Consider the following 26,355-nt stretch of genomic DNA (forward strand, 5'->3'; position numbering starts at 1 on the left):
CGAATAATGAGAATAATAATATAAAGAGGACTAAAGTTTTTTTTTCTGTCTTTTTTTGCTGTCTTATGAATAATGATATAAAAAGTACTAAAATTCTCCTGTAACGTAAATTTTAAAATTATTATTAAATTTGAGATAATTATCATTGAATTTTAATTTATTTTCAATTTTAAATGGCATATCACATTTGGAATTACTTCTTATTATTACTCCCGTCTCACTCACCTTTCTATTTTCCTCCTCGCCATCACATATGCCACTAATACTATCAAACCCAAAAAAGTAGCATTTTTTTTTTTTAGGGAAATATCATTTTTACTTCTGATCTGAAATGAATAAGAAGTGGACGATCCTAAAAACGAAAAAGATGTGAGTTCCCTAACAATAAACTCAAACCAAACTAAAACAATGCGAAAATAATTACAAATGGTAGAAAATGAGTCAAACAAGTGACGTTGTCCTCTCAAGAGATTAAGCAAGACGGTTATAAAAGTAAAATGGGCACAGATTAAGGCAAGCCTATCTAAACTCCCACTTGAAAATAGTAACAACTACTGAGAAGAGGTTGAGGCAACAGTAGAAGCACTGTTCGAAAGAGAGGAGAAAGTTCTTTGTTTTGTTTTTGTTTTTTTTTTTAAAAAAATTTTGATAATATTCCAAAGATCAAAGAACGTGAATTCTCATCTTTCTAGAATAGAATTCAAATTCTCAGCAAAGAGGGTTAGACAGATTCTCTATTATACTTTAGTGTAACCAAACAAAAAAATCTACGCCTTTTGAAATGAAAAATGCTACAAACTTTCACTTTCTTAATCTTTGATATTATTTTTAAAATTATCATTAAATTTAATAATAATAAAAATGTGTAAGAGTGTGTAGCATTTATTTTTGAAATTACCTACATTTACAATTAAAGGAACCAGAATCCCGTGTGGGATCGCAGACGTTGATTTTTGGTGGGTCCCAAACCAGTACCGAACTCCATTTGACGATCATGATCTAGACTGGAGTTTGCGGTTCCAAAGAAAATATAATTACGTGCTTGCGAGTCCAGCGTTGCCGAATACACACTCAATCCCAAAAATGGAAAAATCGGAGCAAAGAAATTCTTAGCTAATCAAGAACCACCAAAGGCTCTGACACAGGCGTTTCTTTGGCGTTGGCTATGATAAGGTAAACGTCATTTCTTGTATTCCTTACATTTTCAAGCTTTAATTTTTAAGTTATTTTCTGTTTGCGGAAACCCTGGGCTGTTGTTTGGTTCCCGAGAAAACGAACGGGTAGAAGTTACATTGTTTTGGGTTTTTTTTTTAAGTAAGTAATCTAATTATCATTAAAACGGAAAGCGCATTCCAGGTACGAAATTCTTTTGGTTTTCTTGTCTGGTGTTTCAATTGCTTCTGATTTCTTTTTCTACTTTTGTTTTTCTCGGAAACCAAACGGGGACTTTGCTTTGCGTTGCGTTTCACATTCAATGTTACATTGGACGAGATATATATATACAACTTTATTACTATTTTCGCTTGACAGTTCTCTTGGCGACCAAACTATAGGTGACGATGAGTTTCTGAGCTTTTAGGAATAGGTAAATAATATGTAAATCCTGTTTAGTTCGGAAGAAAGGGGGGGAAAGTGAAGGAACAAAGGAAGCATCTTAGAACGTTTAAACGGAAATTTTATACTCACAAGTAATGTACTAATTTGAAACTTTAAGATATATTTGCACTTATTAGCGACAAAACTGAGCATGTCGTGAAAATTTGTTGTAGCAACACATCACTTGGTATAGGCACTTAAAGTTTCCTGATAATGTTTATGTGCCGATTGAAATTTTGTTCATTTCATTTTTATATACATAATCTTTTTGAAGAAAATCTAAGTTCCTAACAAAGAAAAATAACTAAGAAGTATATTGGAGTCGTATAAGTGAATTTGATTCTTATGGGTTGCATTAACGCACCCTGTAGCATGTTCGTAATGTTTTATTTACACCATTTCTTCTTTGAATGTCTTGCTTAGTTTGTAAAGCAAGGGTGTGACTGAAAGAAGGTTATGGCATCATCTGATGATGAGGCCGAGGGCCTGCCACAATGCGTTTCAAATTACTATTTTGAAGATGACAACGATGAACCCATTTCATTTTCTATTTTGCCAATTCAATGGAGAGAAGGTGAGAGTCCAGATCGCAAGAAAGAACAGATATTCCTGCATGGAACTGCTGACAATGGGCTTCAAAAAATATATAAGCATGTGATTGCATGGAGGTTTGATCTTTCCAATTTGAATCCTGAGATATCGGTCCTCTCCAAGGAAAATAATTGGATCAAGCTTCAGAAGCCAAGGAAGAGCTTTGAGGATACAATTAGGTCAATCCTGATAACAGTGCAATGCCTTCATTTCTTGAAGAAATATCCGGAAACATCTGGAAAATCTTTGTGGGATCACTTGTCTAAAGTCTTCAGGTTTTTGTCAAACTTCTATGCCTTATCAACTTTGCTTCTGTTTGTCTTAGTGCAAAAATTGACATTTAATTCAATTTGAAGCTTGTATAAGGTCAGACCTTCTCAGAATGATCTGGTGGACCACATGCCTTTAATTAGCGAAGCTGTTAAAAGGGATGATACCTTAGCAAAGTCCAAGGTTTGTATAGCTTTCTTCCTTGTCTTGTTAATTGTGACATGAAGTTGAGAAGAATTAGAATGTTTTTGACGCATGTAAATCTTGAATGTTATGATAATTTTTGGGCATAAAAAAATTTAGGCTTTGGGAAGCTTGTTGGAGGATTTTTTCTTTTTTTTTTTTTCCTGAACTTTCTGGTTATGGCTAAGTGAACAAGGTGCAGAGAGAAGTGCTCTTGAAGTGGATTTGGTTGGGTTATTTTTTGGATACTGCTAAATTATTCTGTGGCTATCATTAGTATTTCTAACTTACTCCAGCTTTACTTGTTTCTTTGATTTTTGTTATTATTATTATTTTCTTCTGAGATTTACTATCTCTTAGTTTTTAACATGATCTTTCTGCTGCATTACTTTCTTGTATTGGAGGATATGTGATCTTCTTGGGTCAATTTTTGCTTAAACTCTAAGCTTTTCTGTTTCAAAGTATGTATTACAGCTTGTTGTTCGCTAGAAGGAATGGATCATTATGTTTCTGCTTGATAATAAAAGTTTATGATTTGAACAGTTTTTATGCACATTTCTTGAGGAGAAGCCGGGAAAGAGGAAACTGTCTGATGAGGTTATACACCTGCTTGTCTGCTCATCTTTTTCTTTGTTCCATTATTCTCTGTAACTTCTTTTTCTTTCTCTTTTATATTTGTCTAAATTTATTTTGAAGCCAATGAACTTATTGGTGTTTCAGGCTGTTCAAACCACATCAATGTCTGCATTTATAGTTGATGAGATGGATGATGATATTTTGGATGAAGAAGAAGATGATTCCAATGGAAATGAGGATTGTGTTTGTGCATTTTGTGATAATGGTGGTGATATTGTGTGGTGAGTACTTTTTTAGTTGGTTATATCTGGTATTGAATGGAGCATCTTTAGCAAGCAAGTTACATAAAGGCCTTGAAATGGAGCAGTTTTACAAGAAAGTATACTGAGATTAGGTTCTCAATCTGCATTTTTTTTGATTGTGTTGTTTACAATTAATATGTGGATTTTTTTTTTTAATAAGTAATCAAAATATTATTAGAAAGTGTAACCCCAAGGGGTTGGCTCAAGCTTGGTCTTTGTGGTAGTCCATGAGGTCTAAGGTTCGAGTCTCCTTGGGTGCAAATAATTTCTTGGTGCCGGTCCGCCGGCGAAGCTGGAGTATTACCTAATCCGTGTGGAGATGGCGCTTCACACGGGTCCAAGGTTTACCTAACAGGGGTGGGTACACGAAGTGGCCCTACCTTGGAGGGGTTCCTCGTTATCAAAAATATTATTAGAAAGCGCAAAAGGTGCAACCCAAGTACCACTTGTTTTTGTACACATCTATTCTTTGGGGACCTCCAGAAGGTCCTCAATTTTGATCTGCTGTTTTGTGGACTCCATTCTTTTGATTAATTTCATGTGTGAATTTATGATGTAATTTTATTTTGTGTTCTTATGCAGTTGTGAAGGAAGATGCATGAGGTCATTTCATGGAACTGTTGAGGCTGGCGCAGAATCTGATTGTGTCTCTCTTGGCTTTTCTAAGAAGGAAGAAGTAGATGTATGCTACTGTTTCATATTTACTTTGAAATCCTTATTCTACTCTGTCTCTCCTTTGCATCAAAATTTACCTTTTTCCTTTTAATTTCATAGGAGTTGCCGACCTTCATCTGTAAAAATTGTGAATATAAACGGCATCAGTGCTTTGCTTGTGGGAAGTTGGGCTCTTCCGACAAGTTCTCAGGTGCTGAGGTATGATTTAAGCATAGAAGAAATTGAACTATTGTTTCCATTAGTTAGTTAGTTTGTTTCTTTTTGTTTTCCCCTCCAAAATGTTCATTCCATATTATTTCCTGCTATAGCTTTATGAAGGGTCGCTTAATTTTTTGTGGTGAGTCTTATATTATATATATTTTTATTATTAATAATCCAATCTTATTAAAAGCGTAAGGCGCCCTTAAGTACACTGAAAATATACAAAAGGAATCCCTAAGTAATCCAAAACAAACAAGGAAATCATCAAAACTAATCGACAAAGGGGATACATAGGCTGCAATCCAAAGATACAATTTATGGAAAAAAGATGATAAAATATCCTCCAAGTCCTCAAAGCTCCTATTGTTTTTTTTCGCGCCATAAACACCAAAAGAGGGAAGTAGGCACCATTTTTCACACCGCAACACTCATCGGCCTTCTAGAAGACCACCAACAAGCAAACAACTCGATAACCCGTCTAGGCATAACTCAAGACATCCCAAAACGACTAAAGAGAGCACTCCACATAGCGGAAGCCACATCGCAATGACGAAGAAGGCGGTCCACGGACTCTCCATTCCTTTTACACATGCAATATTTGTCCATCACAATAACATATAATGAGAAGAGAGCACTCCATTATATATTAAATAATGAGAAGAGATCAATTTCAGACCCAGATTTTTAGCTTTTCATACTTTTCTACTGTTCCAGGAGGCAAGATATTTTTGAAGGGTGTCTCGGATTTTGTGGTTAGTTGTGCAGCATGTTAAGAACTGAACCCAGTGATATCTGAAGATTCTTTTTATTTCTCTTCATTAGGCCTTACTCGTGTTCACTTATTCTTTGAGTTAATGAGCTTGCTTTTCTTCTTCTTTTTGTTTTGGTATGGCTTGTATTTTTCTGTTTATAATTTTTTAAGTATCTATCTGACTTTACCAGGAAAATAGATGCATTTGTTTTCATCATTTATGTAGTAAATATTTTACCACTGGGAACCTTGCAGCCTAAGTTGTATCCTAGTTTAATACCCTGTTCTCCTACCTCACAATCAAAGCATTTTCCCTCCAGCTTTGAAATCCCCACTTGTCATTTAGTTTACAATTAGTTCACTAAGTAAATCGCTTTCCTTATTACTTAAGAACTCTGATCTCTTAAGCCCCCACGGGAACCCCTCTTTGCTTCTTTTGTAGTTTTGCAGTTATCCTGTAATTTTATTTAGAAAGCATTGTTTGGTTTACCTCCAATTTTCAGGTTTTTGTTTTAACACTCTTGCAGGCTCAGGGAACAACAAATTCATGATTCTGTCTTTCTTCTCTCTCTCTCTCCCCCCTCCCCCTCCCTTTTAAATGGTTCATTAGGCTTCAGTTTGAATTCCTTTTCTTTCTTTTTTTGTCTTTTTTTCATTGGGGGATTGACATATCAATCCCTTTTGTGTATTCTTCAGATTGTTTAATTGCCAATGATTGCTGCAGTCATATCTTTCAACCTGTCGGAAGTTCAATGTCCATATTGACAGATTTCAGCGAATGTTCTTCCACATTGCTCTGTTGTTATTTATTTGGAAATGTAATCCAATGGCTCTAAAGTTTCTATCAATTGCACAGGTCTTTCAATGTGTGAGCGCAACCTGTGGCCATTTTTACCATCCACGTTGTGTGGCAAAATTGCTCCATCAGGGGAATGAAGTTGCTATAGAAGAGCTTGAGAAAAAGATTGCTGCAGGGGAATCTTTTACTTGCCCAATTCATAAGTGCTGTGTTTGTAAACAAGGAGAGAAGAACAAGGATCCTCAATTGCAGTTTGCTGTATGTAGGCGTTGTCCTAAGTCATACCACAGGAAATGCTTGCCAAGGTACTCCTTAATTGTTGTCTCTCTCTCTCTCTCTTATTCTTTTTTCTTTTTTGGATATGCGGTTATGAGAACATGCTCCTTTATTACTAATCTAGATGCTTGATGCTTGATGCTTGAGTTGCTTCTATCAGGGAGATTGCATTTGAAGGTACAGAGGATGAAGATATAATGCCAAGGGCTTGGGAAGGTCTATTAGGCTACAACCGCATTCTAATATACTGCTTGTAAGTGGTTCAAATGAGCTGCCTTTCTTAGCCCTTGTAGTTTGTTGGCAGTACTTGATTATTTTGTCTATTGACCAGAAAACATGAGATTGATGAAGAACTTAAAACTCCAATAAGAGACCACATAAAGTTCCCTGGTGTTAAGACTACAGTTGAAAAAAAGAAGGCAACCATGGAAGAAAAGAGAAGACAATCATCAGGGTCCATTGGAAACAAAGAGAAAGATCTGTCAAAGAAGAAAAATCTTGCCTTAGATAACTCCTCCCGGAGAAGAATTGATATTGCTAGAAAGAATCAGAAGCCATCCTCACTTGTGAAGGCGGGAAATACCAAAAGTGAGAAATTGTTATGTCAATCAGATATCTCAAGGAAAGTGAAAGTAAATGATGGGTCAAGAAAGCTTTTGAATGAAAACAGGAAGTCTGTCTCGATGGAGGATGAAAACAAACCTACTGGTGCTAGGTCATATAACTTTATGAAGGGGTCTGGACAAGTTAAGTCCACGAAGCAGGATACACATTATGGTAAAGTTAATAGCACTCTGGCAGTGAAGGCAGCCACAAAGAAGCTAGGCGATGCACTGCCCTCATTAGATGCTGATACAGAGAGGAGGTGAACCTTTTTCTTTTCTACTTTTGAATTTTTAAGTCCTTTATTTTGAATTTATATAATTAATATTAGAAGAGAATTATCATGGTCGCAGGCCGTCAATTTTGAAGTTTTGATTTGTATGTCTTTATTTATATTTCTTGCAATGTAGATTATTGGATTTGATGAAAGATGCTGCATCATCAATAACTTTAGAAGAGGTCAAAAAAAAGCACAAACTTCCCTGTACTTATGCTTACTCGTCAAGAAATAATCTTGACAAGAACATTACTATGGGGAAGTTGGAGGGTTCAGTCGAGGTACAAATCCAATTGAAGTGTTCTTACTGCTGTAGATGGTGCCGTCTATAGTTTTATATTTTCAAATAGAAAAGAAAACATGAGTTTTTGTCTCTTCTGTATGTATGAAGGCAGTTCGAGCCGCCTTAGGGAAGCTTGAAGAAGGCGGCAGTTGTGAAGATGCAGAAGCTGTCTGCGAACCTGAGGTTCTGGACCAGATATTCAAGTGGAAGGTGGTTGTCTATACTTCCTTTTGGCCTAGAATCAGTCAGTTCTATGAGATTATATTTAAGTGGTCATCTCAAGCTAGTGATGTAGGAAGCACCACTTGTTTTTGATATTCTGTTTTTATTTACGTTCATATTTATAAATTTGTTGGGTCCAGTTCCTAATATATCTGTTTTCGTAGACTTGATGTTCTTAAGTAGTTCGTATTTCTAATTCTCATAAGGAAGCACTATGAAAGACGCAGAAGATGTTTGTGCCTAATATGTTCTTTTTTAAACAATTAAATAGAAACATAGACATTTTGAATTTTAGGGCATTTTGTGGCTTTAAACCAGTGTTCTTTTGTATATTTTGTCTGTATATGGGTTTACACTTCCCTTTATATGCGAATCAAGTTATTATTGTTATAGAACTTGAGTTTTCTGCTTTCCTTTTTCATTCAGATTTCTTTTTTTTTTGGTATGTTTTGGGGGTATATGTTGGATCACTTTGCAAGCTGCAGACTAGTGTCATGCCCTAGTGATTCTGGGGTTGATGGTGGTGCATGTTGTATTAGGTGATAATTCCATAGTTCTGCATGGATAGTTTTTATTTATTTATTTTATATATTAGTAGAGCATATGTAATTGGCGATAATTTTGATAGAGATGCATCCTTTTATCTCAAGATTATAAAAGAGGGTTGATTATCCATTTCTTGCATTGACTGTAGCACCTTGGTTTAAAGTGTCACTTTGGCTCCTTCTGTCTGCTGCACTACTTTATATTAGTTTTTATTTATTTATTTATTAATTTATTTTTTAATTTTAATTTTAATTTTGTTGTGATTTGCATCAGGTTTGAGACTGAATCTTTTTTGCATTTTACTTTGGGTACTTTTTTGTTTCTGTATATGCGGAGCTTGGCTATTTCTTTTTGATAAGATTTGAATATGTGGCCTTTGTTGTGTTCGTGGTTTTTTTCAACATTTATTATTATTATTATTATTTTAATGGTTTTCATCATTTGAAGTTGTGCTAATTATATGAGTGATACAGAAATCAAGTATATATATTACTGTCCTCACTTGTTCCAATTGTTTGTGTAAAATTCATGAATGAAAAAGATTCTCAAACCTTTACTGAATTATATGATTTTCTCCAAATTTTGGTGGCAAAAGCGGTTCAGTAGTGTAAAATTATGTGTCTGATGCCTCTTTCCTTTGCTCCTGGGCATATAATTGAAAGCTTGTTTTGCCCGCATGCACAACCTTTTCTTTTGGCATATGTGTTAGTAACATTTCATATATTTGTTGGACTACTTATATTGGCACACAATGATTTCTATTAGAAGAATATCTTATCTTATAATCATTGGCTTTATTGATACATATGTCTGCAGCAAAAGCTCAAAGTATATCTTGCACCTTTTCTTCATGGTAATCGTTACACGTCTTTCGGTCGCCATTTTACGAAAGTGGAGAAACTTGCAGAGGTAATCTTGCTATGTTTTTTGCCTCAAGGCTAATCCAGTAGTTTATCATACTTTAGTGCCCTTTTAGATTGGGCTATAACTTTTACTTATCAAAAAAAAAAAAAAAAGATTGGGCTATAACTTTTGTTCCTAATTTCTCTTCCTCTAATCTTGTAGATATTGTTGACTTTCTAGATTTTGGACGCCAATAGGGTGGTTGTTTCTCTTGTATACTTTTTGTGTACTGGAGCTTTCTTTCTAATAAATTATTCATCAAAAAATATTTATTGTGTGGTCATTGGATGGCTTGGAAAATCGAGGTGAAAAAAGAATGATGAGCTAAAATGTAATGACTCCTGTCCTTCCGGTTTGAGCTGGATTGAGGGTAGTTTGGGGAAGCAACAAAAATGGATAAACACTATGGGGAGCAAGAGAAAAGGAGGATAATCTTTGTAAGACAGTGGAAGTGTGTCATGTCAATTGCATGCAATTGGACTTAGTTATTAACGTCATGTCAATGTAAATGTCAGCTTACTTCCTAGCTTCATGATGCGTATTTCTTGATTTTAATTAGTCACTAGATACACTTTGCTATCAATTTTAGTATATTTGCATGTTTTACCTATTCTGTATATATGTTGAGGATGTAGAATTGCTTCCATAAGGCCTTGGGGCTTGGAGTATCTAAAAGCATGATTTTGAATGTGCAGATTGTTGATAAGATTCATTGGTATGTACAAAATGAAGACATGGTAAGGATTTGTGTGCTTAGTTTGTTTCATCTTCCTTAGAATCTATATAACGTATGTCTAATATTTTATTCTGCGAGATGGTTCAAATTTTCTGGGTGTTGTGAGGTAATTTAAACTTAGAATCTTATAAAAAAAAATATCTCCTAGAATTATTGTGAAATTGGTCCATCCCATTGGTCAACTTAGCTAAAGAATATGCTACTTGTTGGCTTTTATGAGAGCATGCTAAAAATAGAAATACGTCTTGTTAGCAAGATGTTCAGTCTTGTTGTACACGAAGCTTTACCTTCATTTATTGAAAACCACTCCAGAGCCTGATTATATCTTTGATAGCTGAAACATATTCATTTCTGAAGCAGGAAATTGAGGTGATAAGTTTCCTAGTTCTTTTTTAGGTTCTGAGAATTGCCTTTTACAAACACCAGTCATTTTATTTTCTACCATGGTTAAGTATTCATGGAATTCTTTGTGAATTTTGTAGTAACAAAAATTTGATTAGGCATTCTCCCATTACGAACTAGGAAACATATTTTCCTGCAGAAATATGATTTATTTGTGTGTGGAGAAGTATATGCAGATACTATTTGGAATTTTGTGATAGACGGCTGATGGTGTTGTAATTTTCTATTTCATGAACTGGCAAAAAGTATAACCAATTATTTCTTGCAAAGGGTTTGCTTGTTGTAAATGGATTGAATACATGTAGGATTAATTTTGGATGTAACCATTCATGTAAATAAAACAATTTATTACTTGGAATTTCTATAATAAATAACAATTAAGATGAAAAACAAGAAAGAAATTATTAAACCAGGAATTTTAGAGCTCAACCTTATGAAGCAGCATGGTGTTTCTACATAGTGTCGTTTTGCAACCCTAGAACTTTTGTGCCTGTTGACTTTACTTTGGCTTGCCATGGTAGCATCATCTTTTTTGAACTGTAGAACTTGTATCTAACATTGTTGTTGAGATTTGTTGTCATTTGTACTGCTTGCATTGTTGTTGTAATTTCTTGAGAAAAAAAAAACACTTTCCTGATTATAAATTACTCCCTTGAACAGATAGTGGACTTCTGTTGTGGTGCTAATGATTTTAGTATTCTGATGAAGAAAAAGCTAGAAGCGACAGGCAAGAAGTGCTCATACAAAAACTATGATATTGTTCAAGCTAAGGTCATCTTCACCTTTTCTTATACCGAGCAATTATGAACTAGATTCTTCCCTTTGGATGACTTACAAATATGACTGCAGTAGAGATAACACTTCATCAGACACATTTTGACACAGTTTGACATGGGCTTTGAAATGCTTAACTGTGTCTGTATAAGATCATTTTTCTATTTGGATTACATTTATAAGAGGTGCAAAAAAGACTTTTTATCCCAAATTAAATTTTCAAATTTATTTTCGAAGAAAGGTAAAAAAGGTGTTTAAAACCCTTTTGATAAAAAATGCTGGACTTGCAAACTAGGGGCTTGCAGAGTACTAGGTGGATGGGATAATTTGTTGTAGAAATTCCCACAGCTTTTAGTTCTCATCTTCTCTGTCACCACCACTTTCTCCTTCTGTGTATTCCCCCCACCTTCCTATTTTGGTGCTTGCTATTGCTATTGCTCTATCGGCCCTATGATTTTTTTAAAAGCCCTAGACTTTTTCAATGATATGTACAGATACTTTTTATTCTGTCACCTTCTTCCAGTCCTTTTGCAGGAATATTCTTGTCTTGTTTATTTATAAAATAATCCATTTGCTTAATGCTTTCCTCACAACATTTTGATTACCTCCGAGTCACCCTTGCCTTTAAACAATGTAGGCAAAATCTCAAACACGGCTTGGGAATTGAATATTACAAGTATAACTTGAAATTAACATGGCTTAGGGATTTAATATTAAGAACTAAAACCTGAAATTTGAGGGATGGTTATCATTTCATTTAGTTCATATGAAAGTGGATGACTCTAAAAGAATATTTATACATGTTGTACATATAATGTGTGCTTGCACATACATGTACAGCTGTGTTATTATATCTTGAAATTCTCTTATTTTCTTTTCTCCATGAATGAACCAAACGTCTCAAAACTATCTAATTATAGGTTGTCCCTGTGCCTAGCGCCTCTCTCTCTCTCTCTCTCTCTCTCTCTCCACGTGATTTTTTGGCTATACTATGTGGATCTGAAGATTTGACTAGTTAATGGCATTGGGCAGAGCAACATATTTTTACTGTTTACTGTGGAACTGGAACATGGGTACATATTTTAGGTGTGCATAATATTATCAGATCTCTTTGATTAATAGAATAGCATGTAATGTTAAATTGATGTCTGCCTAGAGAGTTAGAAATAAGTAATATGGTTTTGGCTAAATCAATCATAGTGTTGGTTAATTAACCTATGCCTAATTTTGGTGGATATTGATTTAGCCATTTGAGTTGAACTTCTTTAAATTGGCGGTTTAAGTTGCATTCCTATGTCGAGAGGTTGCAACTGGGGATGCAGTATTTTTAAATGTTAATGGCCTCTTATTATAAAGCCAAAATACTTGCTTTAGGAAAGGCTAAAGTATATGACCTTTAGACAGATATCCTGGGCACCTTGGGAGGAGAGAGAGAGGAAGGATAGATATCCTACGGACCTAAGCAACAATGTTAAGATTTTTATTTTGTCTGAAAAATTCTAATTCCTTTTTTACTTTTTCCCCAGTAATGTGACAGCTGAATAATTTAAAGGGGACTGTCTAGAGTCTAATATTTGGTGCTTCATCCATACTGGCTGAAAAATGATGTTTGGAATTGGAAGGGAAGTTATGGTGAATGAATAATAGGATCGAGTATGACTTTGTAGTTTATTGCCTTTCTTTTTTATTTTGTAAGATCGAGTATGTGATGTCCTCTCTCTCTCTCTCTCTCTCTCTCTCTCTCTCCCCGCATGTGCATATTTGTCAATGTGCTTATATTTTTATTTTGTTGCATTATGAATCTTTGGCAGAATGATTTTAATTTTGAGAAGAGGGATTGGATGACTGTACAACCAAAAGAGTTACTAACTGGATCACAATTGGTAAGAAATGATGGCTTGTTTCCATTTAAATATCCAAATGAGGGTCTGTAGGAAATGGATATAATGATTCACTGCTTTTTTCTTGCTTCTTGACCAGATCATGGGGCTAAATCCTCCTTTTGGACTAAGAGCAAGTTTGGCAAACAAGTTTATTGATAAGGCTCTCGAGTTTAGACCAAAGCTCCTTATTCTTATTGTTCCACCAGAAACACAAAGGTACTGGTTTGTTATCTCTCTCTCTTTCTCTCTCATGCGAGTGCACACACATATTGACAGACTACCTCGTTATTTGTTGCCTTTAGTCAGGTTAGATAAAAGGGAATTACTTTATGATCTGGTTTCTCACATTTTTGTTGCCTTTTACCAGGTTAGATGAAAAGAAAATACCTTATGATCTTGTTTGGGAGGATGACCAATCTTTATCAGGAAAGGTAAAGTACGAGTGTTTGGGGTAATTCTGTTGTGGCCACATCTGAGTTAACTTTCTAGAATGCATGTTGTTAATGGTGGCTTTTCTTCTTATCTCCCTTTCAGTCATTTTATCTACCCGGATCAGTTGATGAGAATGACAAACAAATGGAACAGTGGAATTTGAGGGCACCTCCACTGTCTCTTTGGAGTCGTCGCGATTTTACTGCCAAACACAAAGACATCGCTCAAAAACATGGTCACCTCTCCAAGCAACCAGAAGAATCAGAAATGGAAAAGAACCATCCTGAGGATATAATCCACAATCATCCAACGGACAATCATGAGCATTGTGGTGATATTTCCATGCTGATTGATGATCTTCCCACTCAAAGTGATAGACCTGAAAAATTCAGAGGTGGGGCACTTGTCACCGAAAGTCATAAAGAAAGCTCCCCTTGCAGCAGAAATGATAGAGGAAGCCTCGAGAGCAAGGGCCACACGAAGAACCAGCCCAATGAAACAACTGAAAGAAAGAGGAAGCGTGACAAAGAAAACCATGAAATAGGAATGGATGAGATATCACCAGAGAACAAAATGGATGGTGGAAGGCCTCGTTCTCCACCCAATGTAGTCGATGGCAGTTCCTCATTGGAAGATCCGCAATCCAAATCTCGTGAGATCTGTTCACATGCAGAGATTGAGAAGAACCAGCTTAATGAGACATCTGTAAAAAAGCGGAATTGTGAAGAACAACCACAGAGTGTAATCAATGGCAGCTCCTCCTCAATAGAAGGTCCACAATCCAAATCATGTGAGATCCCTTCACATGCTGAGATTGGGAAGAAGCAGCGAAAGAAGCACGGAAAAGGAATGGGCAAGATATCACCATGGAACAAAACAGATGGTGGAAGGCCTCGTCGTTCTCCACCCAATGTAGTCGATGGCCCTTCCTCATTGGAAGGTCCGCAATCCAAATCTGGTGAGATGTCCTCACATACTGAGATTGGTGAGAATCGCCATCAACATTTTGCAGCAGCTTATGGTGGGAGCCAGGCCAGCCTGTACGATGAGATGGGCAGAAAGTACAGCAGACATAGCGAGGAGACTTACTCAAGTGGGACCCATAGACTGTTAACTCGTGTTAGTCCTGGTTCTGACTATAGGGCTAGAGACTCAGAGGAACGGCTTACAAGCCGCATGAGAGGCAACTCCGATGGTCTCAGTTACAGACCATATATCACTGAGGTAGAAGAGGAGCTCACGAGGAACATAGATAGAAGGTCACATGTTCGACTTTATGGGCAACATGATCCTGATCTGCTAAGAAGTAACTATCTAGTAGGTCATGATCCTCGGTATGGCCCGATGGGATCGATGTCATCTCCTTACGGGCATCCAGGTCAGGCAGCCAACTTGTCTTACAGAATGAATACATCAGCAATGCAGCGATATGCACCCCAACTGGACGAGTTGAACCACCCAAGGCCAATGAATACTTTTGGATCTGAGCCGCCTATGATGAACAGATACGGCTTTAATAATAATCATCGAGCACCCCAACCCGAGTTTCAAGGTGGCCCCATGGGTTTTGCTCCTGGTCCTCACCATGCCTATTCACACCATAGTTCAGCAGGTTGGCTGAATGAGTAGTGTCATGCAGCAAACGTCGATAGATCATGTTAGATATGTTGGTTTGGCCAAATTAGATGGTGAATCGGTGAAGTTTATATATATGTACGTTATTGTTTGTTTTTTTTACCTTTCTAACCAATTGCTCTCCGCCGAAAAAAAAATGTAGGAAAGTATTGTAAGTAAGAAGTTGATGTTAGATTCAAGCTGTGACCCCTTGCGATTCATATTCCGGAGAAGCTCTTGCTGCTGTACTTGTTAACAACTTAACACAGTAGTTTTTTTAATATGAAAATCTTTGTCTTGGAGGCGATTCATTATATTTACTCTCGATCATCCTGATTTCACAATGGACTGGAAGATTGTCCGATATATTTAAGAAGCATTGTGCATCTTTTTCTCTGCACTTATCTGTTTGGCTGGACGTCTTAGATTTTATTCTTTGTTTGATTATATATATAAAAAGCAAAAATTGCAAAATTGGTCAGTGGGGTTTGAGGTTGTGACAAATTACTCTTAGTATGCATGTCTAACAAATAATTTCTTGTCCTCAATGAATAGCTTAATCAACTGTGAACCACGCTTCATAAAGTGGAGGTTACTAGTTTGAATCATTCTTCTCCCCTTCCTTTAAGTGAACATAAAAAAATAAATAAAAACAAATAATTTTCATTGCAAATTTTGGGCATTTTTTTGGCAGGATCATTATAAAATTACACATTTATCTTAAAAATAAATAAAAAAATAAAAATTGGCCCTTGGGTTGCTAACCACCCCATAGCTATGAGGGTAGTGGCCATCCTCAACCTAGCCAGAAGGGGTTATTGACCACTCCATGGCTATATTTCATGGCTTTTGAAACAGTTCAGCCACTTTTAAACCAACTAGAAATGGTCAAACCACCTCATTTCATCCTGCCCTTATTTTTATTTTTATTTTTATTTTTTATAATTTTTTAAAAGTAAATGAGTAATTTCAGAATGGTCATGAAAAAAAAAAAAAAAAAGGGCCAAAATTAATACCGCCCTCGTCATTTATTATACAGGCATATCACATGATTATTTATTGCCAATTTTTCAAATCTTCCTCAATTTTTTTTTTCTGGTAAATTTTCCCTTAATTCATTTATGCTATAACTTCCCCTTTACGGCTGCGGATTGGTGGGGGGTTTCGTTAAGGTGGTCAATATCTTTAAGGGTTAAATACCAAATACCCCCCTGAAGTTTGGTAACTTTATTTTTACCTCCTTAGGGTTTTATTTTTATTACAGGACCCCCTTGAGGTTTTGATAAAGGACCAAGTTAGTCCATCCGTTAGTTGACAAAATATGTTTTTTTTTTTTTAAAAAAAAAAAAAAAAAAAAACTTGGCCATTTGGGGGTGGCCCATCTGGCCGGATGGGGGTGGCCGAGCCACCCCCTGGGCCCCAAATGGCCAAGAGCCACCCCCAATTTTTTTTCTTTTCTTTTCTTTTTTAATTTTTTTTTTAATTTTTAAAATACTTTTTTTTTAAATTTAAAAAAAAATTAAAAAATAATAATAAATATGTGCCACGTGTCAACATTTGATTGGTCCACGTGTTAGTCCTAACAGTCAACTAACGGATGGACTAACTTGGTCCTTTATCAAAACCCTAGGAGGGTCCTGTGATAAAAATGAAACTCCAGGGGAATAAAAATAAAGTTACCAAACTCCAGGGAGGTATTTAGTATTTAACCCTATCTATAAATACCATATTCAACCCAATCACAACAATTTTAACTTCCTAAGATAAATGATTTTAGAGTGCTTTTACCAATACATTCTGTAACATTCATACTTTCAGAGCGAGTGTGATTAACACAAAATATTCAATGTAATCCTACTATTGATATCTCATGTATACATTTATTTTTAGAGAAATGTTAAGTATTCTATATTTTTTTTCATATTTTTTCTATTTGACCCTAATATTTTTCTCTTTTTTTTTTTTTTTTTTTTTGTTTAAAAAAAAAAGCATTTCTGTTTTTTTTTTTTTTTTTTTTTTTTACTACACTACCACCAAACCCCAATTCACATGTATTGTATTTTTAGGTTATAAACGGTGACTCTCTCGCTTCGCATATTTGTAGACAAATTTCTCTTTCCTCTTCCCTCTCCCCTCACCGATGGCTTGAACGCCAAGCACCGTTGATGACGAGCTACCCCAGTCAAAATCCCCAAATTTCAAAACCCCAATCCACTGTCAAAATCCATCTTCCCTCTCTCCCACTGACGACGAAACGCACAGATTTTATCTGTCTCTCTCTCTGTTATATTTCTTGCGTCAAAGTTACATGATGTTGTAAAACAACTCTTGGGGTTATTAAGGGTGTTTGTCAATAAATTTTGATTGACAGAGCACGTAGATGAATTAAGCTATCAAAGTAAATATGTTTTTGTTGATATAATTAATATCTAAATTAGTATTAAGAGGTGGTTGGGTGTTGATTATTTTAATTTTCTTATTTGATCATGAGGCTTGTATACGTAGGAAAGAATATGAATTGATTTCTCAAGTGGTTATTTTTCTTTTACGTTGCTTTGATTTATGAAGGTAATATTAATTTTTTTTTTCTTTAATCATGTTGCAGAAAAAAATTGAAAGTGAAATCACAACGACAAAAGCAGTTTTGGGAATATTCTTACGGTTCCCAATTTGCTTTCACCAAAATTTATTTTCTGTCTAGCAAGGAATAAGCAGTTTTGGGAAAGGTTCTATTGGTAAGAGACTTTTCATTATGATTATTTATAAATTTAGAAATCTTATATTTTTTTTATCTTTATTCGAGTTTTTATAAGAGAAATGATAGAGACATAACTTTAGCCAAATTTTACTCTTATGTAGTATTTTTAAAAAAAACAAAATTAAAAATTAAAAAAATTTATGAAGTAATAACATCCTATGTGATCTTTTTTTTTTTTTTTTTTTTATTAAAAAAAAGTATTTTTCTTCATAATAATGACCATTTTTCTGAAGAAAAATACTATTTTTTTTTAAATACTAAATAAAAAAGACCACAATTATTTTTTATTTTATTTAAAAAAAAAAATTACTACATAGGAGAAAAGTTGGGTCAAAGTTGTGTCAAAAAATTGTCTCTATTATTCTTCTTTCTATAATCAGTTCCAACTTTCGGTTTGTTTAATGTTTTTTAGTTTAACTTTTTTTTTTTAATAGAATAATAGTATCTGGTTCTATTTATTTTTTATGATTATGTTCTGGCCGTATGACTTACTTTGACATTTTTTTTTTTCTCTTGATTCCTACTTGAAAATTTTTTCTTCTTCTTGTCATTTATGCATCCACTAATTATTATTATTATTATTTCATTCCTGTCATTTTTAAAAAGACAAAGTTTTTCTTCAAACTGGGTTAGATGAATTTCTTTTAAAATAATCTACAAAAGTGACATGCATTCCTTGAAAATGTGAGATGCACATGTTTTTTTAATAGTAGGGACAAAATTGAAATAAATTTTATTAAAAACGCATGTGCATCTCACATATTATTAAAAAAAAGAACATATGTCACTTTTATAGATTAGGTTAAAAAAAATTTATTCAACCCAATTTGAAAAAAAACTTTACCCTTTTTTAAAACGTGCACGGATTTCAAGCTCGTTGTAAGTTTGGTCCGCATTTTGGCCCCTTAGTTTCAACGGATTCGGGTGTCAAACGGGTCAAACTGCTTGACCCGTAATTGGTTAAATTTAATCAAATTTGAGTTAAAAACGACCACGTGTGGCTTAAAAGAAATGTGATTAAATCTGAGCCCTCCAAATCCAATATTTTTACGGCACACAGAAGCCGGATCCAAAAAAACGAAACCTATAAAGGGTCACTCTTCTAATTTCCATTTTCTAACCCTAACTCCCTAAGTTCCACACCACTTCCAGCCGCCTCTCACAGCGTCTCGCTCTCCCTCTCTCTCTCGGCTCACAGACCACGGCTGCCGTGACTCTGTGGCAAGGCACAGTCTCTCGCTCAGACCACAGTCCGTCACTCCATCAACTCCGGCTCGGAACTCCCTCTCTGTCTCTCCGTCGTCTCCAGCTCTTACTCTCACGTAGCACCGCCGCTCTCCCTCTCTCTCGGTCTCTCCGTCGTTTGATTCCATACTTTCCGTTTGATTCGCAAATCCCGTAAGTCCTATGCTGTAAAACCCCCCAGTTTTCTTTTCCCGAAACTTCTGTTTGGTTACTGAGAAAATGAAATAATAAAAAACACACACTGCCATTTTACTGACAGATGGATGGTTTTATGGTTGCAGAAGCAAAAAAATAAAAATAAACAGTAAATCAGACGTGTCGGGTCACTACTAGTTAACTAAACGGCCCAAATGGGTCATGCGGTGTCACTCATTAATTTAGCGTGTCTACCCCCAAATCCAATCGGCCAAGCAAACCGAAAGTTATAGCCATTAATTTATTTAGGGCTGACAAATTGGGATGGTGTTAGAGAAATCACCTATTGTTCTAAGTCTTGCGGTCAAGTAAAATTCCGATTTATGTGATATTTTGAAAACCTCAAGGACCTTCAGGATAGTTTTGAAACTACAAGGACCAATTTGGTACTAGCCAAACCAAAGGCACCATTACCATGAATGATATTTTCCCTTTTTCTATATTTGAGAAATTGAGACAGCCAAAAAATAATCAATTTATTTACTTCTTTCCCAGGTTACAAACTGAAAATATTGCAAACCCAACGCTCTAATGGCCGTTATGGAGGCGAAGCTAGTAGCCGTGAACGAAGAGAGAGAGAAAGAGGAAGGGGAAGTAGAAGAGGAAGAAGAGCTTTGGTCATCAGACTCGGAAGTAGGAGACGCGTTGGATTGGTTGGACTCCAAGGATGACTACGAAGCTGTGGAGGGCAGTTTCACACTCAACTCGAGGCGTCCCAACGCTCATGGTGGGCTGCACTCTCGCCCAAATACATCGACGCTTCAACCGCTCTCAAATCGTAACCAGAGGTTTGCCAATCGCATTCGAGCTTCGCCTTTGGAGGTATATTAGTTCTGTGTGCAATTTATGTGATTGAATTCTAGGAAAAGATGGGAAATTTGATTAATTTCTATGCTCTTTTATTATAAACAATGTTGCTTATCTTGTTGACCAAATAGGGTGCTAGGGAATTGCACTTTGAAGTTTCTCATTTGGTTCATAGAGACCATGATTAAGTTTCACATTCATGGGTAATGTACTAATTAATTCGAGAAGAACCCTAAGGGGTTGGCTCAAGTGGTAAGAGCCTTGGTCTTTGTGGTAGTCCATGAAGCCTAAAGTTCGAATTCCCTTGGATGCAAACAATTCCTTGGGGCTAGCCTCTATTACCCGATTTGTGTAGAGGGGGCGTTTTACACAAGTCCAAAGTTTACCTAACCGGGGGTGGCTACACAAAGTGACCCTCTCTTAGAGGAGTTCCTCGTTATATAAAAATAAATAAATAATAATAATAATAATAATAATAATAATTTGAGAAGAAATGCATAGTCTTAGGTTTGAAAATTTTGGTGAAATTGAGGGTAATATGCTATGTCCAAATTATATTGTGCTTTAAACTCATTTTTTGAGCTAGTTGATTTGGTTTTAAGGGATTATATCTTAATTTATTGGATTTGAATTTACCCTTTTTGTTAATACAAGTCATTAATAATCTCATTATTATTATTTTTTATAAGTAATAACCAGTTTTATTAAAAGTGTAAGGCGCCCCAAAGTACACAGGGAGTATACAAAATGATCACCTAACTAGAAAAAGAAAAGCGAGTAAGGAAATCATCGTAACTAATCGACAACGGGGACAAATGTGTTACAATCCAAAGATACAAAGTATGAAAACAAGAGGATAAAATGTCCTCCAAAGATCTCTCCAAGTCCTCAAAGCACCTATTGTTCCTTTCCTGCCATAAACACGAAAATGACTCTCCAAAGATCTCATTATTTTTATCAATCCCTGCTTTTCCATGTTTGTGTGGGTTGTGTTTGATTGATTATGTTTGTGTCTGTTTTTCACTTTTAACCAAGTCAAATTGATAGTGCAGGAGTGGGAGGGGAGGTTGAACGTAAGAATGTCAAACTCTGTAATGGCTGCAATTCGTGAAAGTGTTCGAGAGATGACCATTGGTAGAACTAAAACTACTGATAAAGCAGATCGTGCGACCGTTGAGCAGGTGAAACATTGTAATCTTTTATTGGCATTTTTGAACTATCAAAAAACGGAAACTTTTACCTGATTCTCTTTATATTGCCCTCCAGGCCATTGATCCAAGAACTCGCATGGCTTTATTTAAGATGCTGAATCGAGGTGTATTTCATGATATTAATGGCTGTATTTCAACTGGAAAAGAAGTACGTAATGCAGTTCTTGTTTTCATTTCTGTACTGATACCTATAGCACGTACCAGTTTCAATTCTTACAAAGTCTGAATTGTTGGGTAATATGTCCTTATCTTGCAATCATTTTTTTTCAACAGGCAAATGTCTATCATGCAACCAGATCTGATGGTCAGGAACTGGCAATCAAAATATATAAAACTTCTATTCTGGTATTTAAGTATGTCCAGGTGACCCTTTTAGCTTGATAATCTTGTGGCTTAGTTCCATGGTTCAGAGACTTTGTTCTTGTTTGTAGCTTGGTAACAAATTTAACTTGGTGATCTAAACGATAACAGGGACAGAGATCGTTATGTGGAAGGTGACTACCGTTTCAGAAATGGATACTGCAGGCATAATCCCAGGAAAATGGTGAAAACATGGGCTGAGAAAGAGATGAGGAACCTTATGAGGTAAGACCAACACATTGTTCCTGATGCTTTTAAGTCTTTTAGGATTTTAAGTTTTTGGAGAGGAAATGACAATTTATTTCAGTAAAATTATCAAGATCTAGTGGAGGAGCAATGTATTTCAGTTGTTTAAGCTGTCATATTGTATTTAATATGGTCACTGTGAACTGCAGGTTGAAGGCAGCGGGAATTAGGTGCCCCACTCCAATTCTTTTGAGACTTCATGTTCTGGTCATGGAATTCATAGGTATTGTGTGTATGCGTGTGTTATAATAAATATAGTTAGATGGCTGTTACTTTTTAATCAGAATTTTATGCAACGATCAATAAATTGGGCTCCCAGCCAGCATGTCAATCATATATATTAGTAGTAAGTGCGGTCCCTGCAGTTATCCTCAATACAGATTAAATACATTCTTAGTCATTTTAATTTTAAGGTGTTTACTGTAAGATTTTTCTTTTTTATTTATTTTCTTCTCCTCACTTATTCTCTTGTGAACAAAATTGAGTTTGGGCTTCTAAAGTAGAGTCGTTGAAGTTTATTGGTGGTTGTACTTGTACAGGGAAAGCAGGTTGGGCTGCACCTCGACTTAAGGATGCTGCCTTATCGCTTGACAGGTTACGTGAAGGTTATATGGAGGTGTGTTCATGCCTTTTTAGTCATTCTTCAAGAATTCTCTGTTATGAAGTGTGAAGCCTGCTCTCTAGAATGTTGGGGGGAAATATTAGTTATTAAGTGGTCTCTGATGCATAAGATGATGGTGGATTTTTTGTTGATTTGGACCTATAGGTACTTAGTTATGTCAAGTGGAACCTGCCATCTAGAATGATGGTGGGATGGTTGATAATATAGGTGGGGTGAGGTTTATCACTTGAATAGATCTGGTTGGAGCTGCCTAGATAAAGAGATTTTTTAGTTATATAAAATCGTTTTGTCTTTTGATATGCTTAATCTTATGAAATTATACTTTTATTTTTTAACAAATTTGGTATTGATATACGCATCAACAACAAATGCTTCTATTATAGCTTTCTTTCGGCAAGTGTAAAGGGCTTAGTGTCATAATTTGCTGTCTTGCTGAAATGATCAAAATATCTTCTTGGCATTGCTTTTTTCAGATAATTATTGCAATGCGGACATTATATCAGAAGTGCAAACTGGTTCATGGAGACCTCAGCGAATATAACGTACTTTATTTTGAGGTGAGCCCCAATTATATTTGTGTGCGCTTTTTTTTGGGGGGGCTAATATTGAATTGATTCCATGCGTAATTTGTGGACATTTTGATTTATTTTCTTCTTGATTTGTAGGGTCACTTGTACATTATAGATGTCTCTCAGTCAGTTGATCTTGATCACCCTCATGCCCTTGAATTCCTATGTGAAGATTGTGTTCATATTTCTGTACGCTCTCTGAAACCAAAAATATCAAACTAAAAGTGCTTGTGGTCAGCAGTATGAGTTAATTAAGCTTTGGTGGCATGCAGGATTTCTTTAGAAAACATGGTGTAGCTGTTATGACGATTCGCGAACTCTTTGATTTTATAGTTGATCCTTCTATTGCTGAGGAGGCTGTGGACAGTTATCTGGAAGAGGTTTGGTAATTTATACTCTCAAATTTTCTGATGGACTTCAGGATATTTTTATTGAGACTGCTTTCAACTCGTTTCAGGCGCAACAAAAAATTTTGGCCAGAGGAGACATATCTGTAGAGGATGAAATTGCAGACCATGTGTTTGTGCAGGTAACAGTGTCTTATCCCTCCCTCCCACCAACAGTGTCTTAACCTGTGTGCCAGTGGCATTGTGTTATAGGAGTTTCTTTTCATCCTCTATCCCCTTTTCATGGCAAAATTTAAGATGCCTTAAATATTGATACTTGAAGCTGGTGTTTGTCTCTGTACAAGCATGCCTGTCTCTGTACAACTGATCAATTTTGATTACTCATAAATTGTTGAGTGTTTTTCATTTTCTGGTGTTATTTTACAGTCATTCATCCCAAAGACGCTAGAACATGTGAAGAATGTCGAGGAGGATGTACAAAGGATAACCAGTGGCCAGGACACTAAAGATATGTATTACCAAACTATCACAGGACTGAAGGATGTTCTTTCAAGAGCTCAGCGGTCTCCAGCTGAACAAGCAGCAGACCCTTCTGATGGATCATCTATTAATCTAGCTGCTCATTCTAATCCTTCCGAGAATATAACAGAGTCTCAAGCAGTTGAAGACGAAGAAAACTCAAGCGATTCTGAAGCAAGTTTCTCGTCTCAATCTGAAGCAGAGACTCCTGCAGATAAGAAAGCTGCTAGAAAAGAGAACAAAAAGAAAGTCAAGGAGGAGAAGAGGGAGGCTCGCCAGAATAAAGTGCCCAAGGCTGTGAAAAAAAGAAAGAAGAAGTTGTCCAAAGCTCACAAGACTAGATAGCTTGCTTGTAGTGCAACTATGAAGCCAAGTTTATTTATTAGATAAATTTTGCAACCATTTTTAGTTTCGGGAAAAAGAAACAGTTTTGGCACTGAAGTGTGATCATGTAGTTTTTTCTTCTGCCCATTTTATCTTTTTAATTTGTTTAGTAATTAGAGCTTTGTAGTTAGCATACATATCTAGCATGGTCGCTGAAGATTTGAAGGGCTAAATTAATCTCAATTTAAGGTATTGTTGCTTTTCATTCGGACTTCATGGATGGTGAACAGTTTTTTTTTTAGGTATATGAAGATTGAATTTTTTTATATATATAATTCTTTGGTGTATACATTCAAGATTATTTTTGTAATGCACCTATAAAAGAATGTTATGGGTGTTTTTGACAATATTGAAGGATACCAATTAAGCTATTATATTTATATAATCAATGAGTTGTTTTTTCTGCACTCTTAATTTTTATTGCTATGAATTGACTAATACTAAATAAGTCAAATTAGTGATTTCCTCAAATTGAATTCTCTACAAATGGTATTAGAATGGAATCTTTTGAAGCTTGTATGAGGTCAGACCTTGGGAAGCTTGTTGGAGGATTTATTCCTTTTTTTTTTCCCCTGAACTTTCTGGTTATGGCTAAGTGAACAAGGTGCAGAGAGAAGTGCTCTTGAAGTGGATTTGGTTGGGTTAGTTTTTGGATGCTGCTAAATTATTCTGTGGCTATCATTAGTATTTCTAACTTACTCTAGCTTTACTTGTTTCTTTGATTTTTGTTATTATTATTATTATTTTTCTGAGATTTACTATCTCTTAGTTTTTAACATGATCTAAGCCGGGGAAGAGGAAACTGTCCGACGAGGTTATACACCTGCTTGTCTGCTCTTCTTTTTCTTTGTTCCATTATTCTCTGTAACTTCTTTTTCTTTCTCTTTTATATTTGTCTAAATTATTTTGAAGCCAATGAACTTATTGGTGTTTCAGGCTGTTCAAACCACATCAATGTCTGGATTTATAGTTGATGAGATGGATGATGATATTTTGGAAGAAGAAGAAGATAATTCCATTGGAAATGAGGATTGTGTTTGTGCATTTTGTGATAATGGTGGTGATATTGTGTGGTTAAGTACTTTTTTAGTTGGTTATATCTGGTATTGAATGGAGCATCTTTAGCAAGAAAGTTACATAAAGGCCTTGAAATGGAGCAATTTTACAAGAGAGTATACTAAGATTAGGTTCTCAATCTGCATTTTTTTGATTGTGTTGCTTACAATTAATGTGTGGATATATTTTTTTTTTAATACGTAATCAAAATATTATTAGAAAGCGTAACCCCAAGGGGTTGGCTTTGTGGTAGTCAATAAGGTCTAAGGTTCAAATCTTCTTGGGTGCAAACAATTTCTTGCGGCCGGCTTGCTGGCAAAACTGGAGTATTACCCGATCCGTGTGGAGATGGCTTTTTGCACGGGTCCAAGGTTTACTTAATAGGGATGGATACACGAAGTGGCCCTGTCTTAGAGGAGTTCTTCGTTAGCAAAAATATTATTAGAAAGTGCAAAAGGTGCAACCCAAATACCACTTGTTTTTATACACGGTCCAAAGATACAACATATGGAATAAAGATGATAAAATATCCTCCAAGGATCCTTTCAAGTCCTCAAAGCTCCTATTTTTTATTTTATTTTATTATTTTTTTTTTTTTCCCCACTCCATAAACACTAAAAGAGGTAATTAGGCACCATTTTTCACACCACATCACTCATCGGCCTTCTAGAGGACCACCAACAAGCAAACAACTCGATAACCCGTCTAAGCATAACCCAAGACATCTCAAAACGACTAAAGAGAGCACTCCACATAGCGGAAGTCACATCGCAATGACAAAGAAGGTGGTTCAGGACTCTCTATTCCTTTTACACATGCAACATCTGTGCATCACATATATGTAGAGAGCACCCCAAACTGATTCTTATATATTAAATAATGAGAAGAGATCAATTTTAGACCCAAATTTTTAGCTTTTCGTGCTTTTCTACTGTTCCAGGAGGCAAGATATTTTTGAAAGGTGTCTCGCATGTATAATCTAATGGGCTTGCTTTTACTCCTCCCCCCAACCAACAACCAACCCCTTCTCTTTATTAGGCCTTACTCATGTTCACTTATTCTTTTTCCCTTTTTCCCCTCTAAAAAATAATATATATATATATATATATATATATATATATATATATGTTCACTTATTCTT

At 35.6% G+C, this 26,355-nt stretch overlaps 2 protein-coding genes across 2 annotated transcripts; both read left to right on the forward strand.

Moving 5' to 3' along the window:
- The first annotated feature begins 1,055 nt into the window (after positions 1–1,055).
- On the forward strand, positions 1,056–15,215 carry EDM2 (ENHANCED DOWNY MILDEW 2). The gene is made up of 19 exons (XM_059585244.2): positions 1,056–1,173; positions 2,020–2,462; positions 2,544–2,640; positions 3,184–3,237; positions 3,361–3,497; positions 4,101–4,200; positions 4,293–4,391; positions 6,002–6,249; positions 6,381–6,473; positions 6,552–7,085; positions 7,234–7,381; positions 7,492–7,593; positions 8,968–9,060; positions 9,750–9,791; positions 10,853–10,963; positions 12,778–12,849; positions 12,947–13,065; positions 13,217–13,280; positions 13,384–15,215. The coding sequence occupies exons 2-19, from the start codon at positions 2,053–2,055 to the stop codon at positions 14,908–14,910; spliced, it is 4,050 nt and encodes a 1,349-aa protein (XP_059441227.2). The 5' UTR covers positions 1,056–1,173; positions 2,020–2,052; the 3' UTR covers positions 14,911–15,215.
- Positions 15,216–18,760: 3,545 nt separating this feature from the next.
- On the forward strand, positions 18,761–24,363 carry LOC132176024 (uncharacterized). Its single transcript, XM_059588131.2, has 13 exons — positions 18,761–19,051; positions 19,589–19,915; positions 20,953–21,081; positions 21,167–21,259; positions 21,385–21,464; positions 21,583–21,696; positions 21,867–21,940; positions 22,257–22,333; positions 22,813–22,896; positions 23,005–23,097; positions 23,181–23,288; positions 23,366–23,437; positions 23,682–24,363. The coding sequence occupies exons 2-13, from the start codon at positions 19,625–19,627 to the stop codon at positions 24,117–24,119; spliced, it is 1,653 nt and encodes a 550-aa protein (XP_059444114.1). The 5' UTR covers positions 18,761–19,051; positions 19,589–19,624; the 3' UTR covers positions 24,120–24,363.
- The last annotated feature ends 1,992 nt before the right edge of the window (positions 24,364–26,355 follow it).

The sequence above is a fragment of the Corylus avellana genome, chromosome 3, assembly GCF_965113065.1.
Source record: "Corylus avellana chromosome 3, dhCorAvel1.hap1.2, whole genome shotgun sequence".
Lineage (NCBI taxonomy): Eukaryota > Viridiplantae > Streptophyta > Magnoliopsida > Fagales > Betulaceae > Corylus > Corylus avellana.

What these genes read in the sequence shown, in the direction of transcription:
- LOC132176024 (XM_059588131.2), top strand. Translation starts at nt 19,625, where the DNA reads ATGGCCGTTATGGAGGCGAAGCTAGTAGCCGTGAACGAAGAGAGAGAG. An exon ending in TACGTGAAGGTTATATGGAG is followed by an intron (nt 22,334 to 22,812) that starts GTGTGTTCATGC and finishes TGCTTTTTTCAG; the next exon opens with ATAATTATTGCAATGCGGAC. An exon ending in ATAACGTACTTTATTTTGAG is followed by an intron (nt 22,897 to 23,004) that starts GTGAGCCCCAAT and finishes CTTGATTTGTAG; the next exon opens with GGTCACTTGTACATTATAGA.
- EDM2 (XM_059585244.2), top strand. Translation starts at nt 2,053, where the DNA reads ATGGCATCATCTGATGATGAGGCCGAGGGCCTGCCACAATGCGTTTCA. An exon ending in GATGCTGATACAGAGAGGAG is followed by an intron (nt 7,086 to 7,233) that starts GTGAACCTTTTT and finishes CTTGCAATGTAG; the next exon opens with ATTATTGGATTTGATGAAAG. An exon ending in TACTAACTGGATCACAATTG is followed by an intron (nt 12,850 to 12,946) that starts GTAAGAAATGAT and finishes CTTCTTGACCAG; the next exon opens with ATCATGGGGCTAAATCCTCC.